The 2,656-nt window shown below is 31.8% G+C and overlaps 1 protein-coding gene across 1 annotated transcript; it reads left to right on the forward strand.

The window, feature by feature from the left end:
- Positions 370 to 2,179, forward strand: LOC109232733 (LOB domain-containing protein 11-like). The gene is made up of 2 exons (XM_019398474.1): positions 370 to 1,186; positions 1,970 to 2,179. Exons 1-2 carry the CDS (start codon positions 504 to 506, stop codon positions 2,073 to 2,075), a joined length of 789 nt encoding a protein of 262 aa, XP_019254019.1. The 5' UTR covers positions 370 to 503; the 3' UTR covers positions 2,076 to 2,179.

Consider the following 2,656-nt stretch of genomic DNA (forward strand, 5'->3'; position numbering starts at 1 on the left):
TTATAAGAGTATATACTCAATCAGATATATCACCTATCAAGCAATTATAAGTAAATTGTATAATAAAATTATTTGATAATTAACGTTATAAAAATGGTGACTAACATTCTATTATTATAGGTTAAAATATACAGATAGTATAAAAATATTTAGACTGAAAAACTAAACTGGGATTTGTCATATTTTAAAAGTGATAATATTTTGAATTCGCTGTGTACGTGCGTACGTACGACTCTTTTTACTGTTCAACGTTCAATATCAAAATCCCTTTACAACCGGAATTTTCAAATAGTTACTTATTACTTAGTCTTTGCTATATCCCAACCGATTCAAGCGTCTTTCTTGTTTACTCTCCGTATATAGCAATACCACTAGAAGCAACTCTTTTACTATAGCAACTTAAGAAGTAGAAATCAAAAAGATTTTGAATCAACAAATATTAGTACTATCATTTTTTGAGTATTAATTATAAGTAAAAATATATGACTTGGAAAAGTTGAAAAATGACAGTCAAAGGTGGGACAAGTCCTGCTTGTGCTGCATGCAAATACCAAAGAAGAAAGTGTTCTTCTGAGTGTGTGTTAGCTCCTTATTTCCCAGCAAATCAGCCTAAAATGTTCCAAAACGCGCATAGGCTCTTCGGTGTATGCAACATTATGAAAATCCTCAGGCAATTGGATGACGATGATCAGAAGGCGGACGCCATGAAATCCATCATCTTTGAGTCAGACATGTGGGAGAGATTCCCCGTCTATGGTTGCGTGGAGTACATTTGTCACCTTCGTCAACAGTTACAACTCGCCCTCGAAGAACTTCATTATGTCTATGCTCAACTCGCCCTCTACAGAGAACAACAACAACAACAACAACAATTAACCTTACAGTGCGGCGTTACTTCTGAAATACCTTTTGTTAATGGGATATCAATGGGTCCATTTTTCACTAGTGAAGGAGAATCTAGTGAAGGTGGGCCAAAAACTAAGTTGTTGGGTTCTGATTCTTTATTTGACCATAATAATAATTCAATAGCATTTCCAGCTTCAGATCATGCAATATTTGGATTTGGAGTTCGAGATGATCAACGAGACATTTCACATGAACATGAGTGTTTAATTAACCCCTTCAACAATATTATGGCTGATGATAGGCAATCTTATGTTGAAACCAAGGAAGCATGTGACTCAAGGTACCTTTGTATTCTCTTCATTGATCTATATGACTGTATTTGACTACACAATGAATAGTAAAAGAAAATATCAGACTAATTGTTTAAAAGTTACTAGTTTGATAGAGAAAATATCTCAAATGTATGTGTTAAAAAATTTGAACAGGTCAATGAAGTTTCTGAATGTTGTTAAAGATATATATAGAATAATAGTAATATTTTTAAATGTATCTCAATATATAAAAAGTGTCATATTAATTGGAAGGAGGGTACAAAGAATATCAAATATTTTGAGATGTCTCTCCAACAATTGCTTTTTTTCATCGCATTTGCAATTCGATATTATTAATTCTGCATCTAAAGTATATATATATATATTTAAAGTAACAACTTAAAAGTTAGTGGGCGTTTACGTAAGAATTGTAAAATTCCAAAAAAAAATAAGTGAAAAAAATTTTCAAGTGAAAATGGTATTTGAAAATTAGAGTTGTGTTTCGACATGAGTATAATTTTGGTTTGAATTTTTGTGAGTGAGTGAAAATTTTAAAAAAAATAGCTTTTTAGAGTTTTTTAAATTTTCGAAAAATTTCAAAATTCATCTTCAAGTGGAAATTAAAAATTTTATTGCCAAACACTGATTTCAAAAAAAAAGTAAATTTTTTTCAAAAAAAGGATGAAAGTTTTTATGTCCAAACGGGCTCTTAGTTTGATAGAGAGAATATCACATTTAATTCAAAGGATTTTGGTAGTTGTTAAACATATATTGAATAATAATAATAGTAAAATTTACTTGATCATGTGCAGCTCCGAATCATCTTGGAAGGATACACAATATCTCGAGAATTTGTCTCAGAATGAGCTGAGGAATGCAGCTGCTTGCCTCAGCCTAACCAGCAGAGTTACCTTGTGACAAGAATTGGCTATTGTTGCAATTTTTTCTTCTTTGAACTTTGCTTTTACCATTTCCATTAATGTTCATATATGTGCGAGATTCCGTTTTACATGCATGAATAAACCGTCAAGGTATCTTCTAATTAATGACTCTGTTATTAATTCTTTAATATTCCAGTGGCACACATTGATCATGAAAGCAATATTGCATGTTGATAGAAACTAAGGGTCCATCAAATTATATATGGAATCAGGTTCTCTATTAGTTCTCACCGAATACATGCACACAACAGTAAGTAAATGACACAATGGAGTTTTATGTGGAAAATTCCCAACTCACGGGATTAAAAACCACGACCTACACGCGTAGGATTTCAACTTTACTACTGATCAAACTTTAGATTACAAACTATTGTAATCTAAGAATTAAACCCTTAATCCCTCACTACCTTGTAATAACTCTATTACAAGCCCCTTTGCAATAACTCTATTACAAAGCTTACAACTCGACTAACTCTAGCCAAGACACTAACACAAGGTTTATGGTTTTAAAAACGGGTTCTTACACAATGCTTCTTAAATAAGCTAAGTAGGAATTAC

The sequence above is a fragment of the Nicotiana attenuata genome, chromosome 9 (assembly GCF_001879085.1).
Source record: "Nicotiana attenuata strain UT chromosome 9, NIATTr2, whole genome shotgun sequence".
Lineage (NCBI taxonomy): Eukaryota > Viridiplantae > Streptophyta > Magnoliopsida > Solanales > Solanaceae > Nicotiana > Nicotiana attenuata.

Bases quoted from the DNA above. Each gene is read 5' to 3' on its own strand.
- LOC109232733 (XM_019398474.1), top strand. From the start codon at position 504: ATGACAGTCAAAGGTGGGACAAGTCCTGCTTGTGCTGCATGCAAATAC. The intron at 1,187-1,969 runs GTACCTTTGTAT...GATCATGTGCAG, and splicing joins AAGGAAGCATGTGACTCAAG to CTCCGAATCATCTTGGAAGG.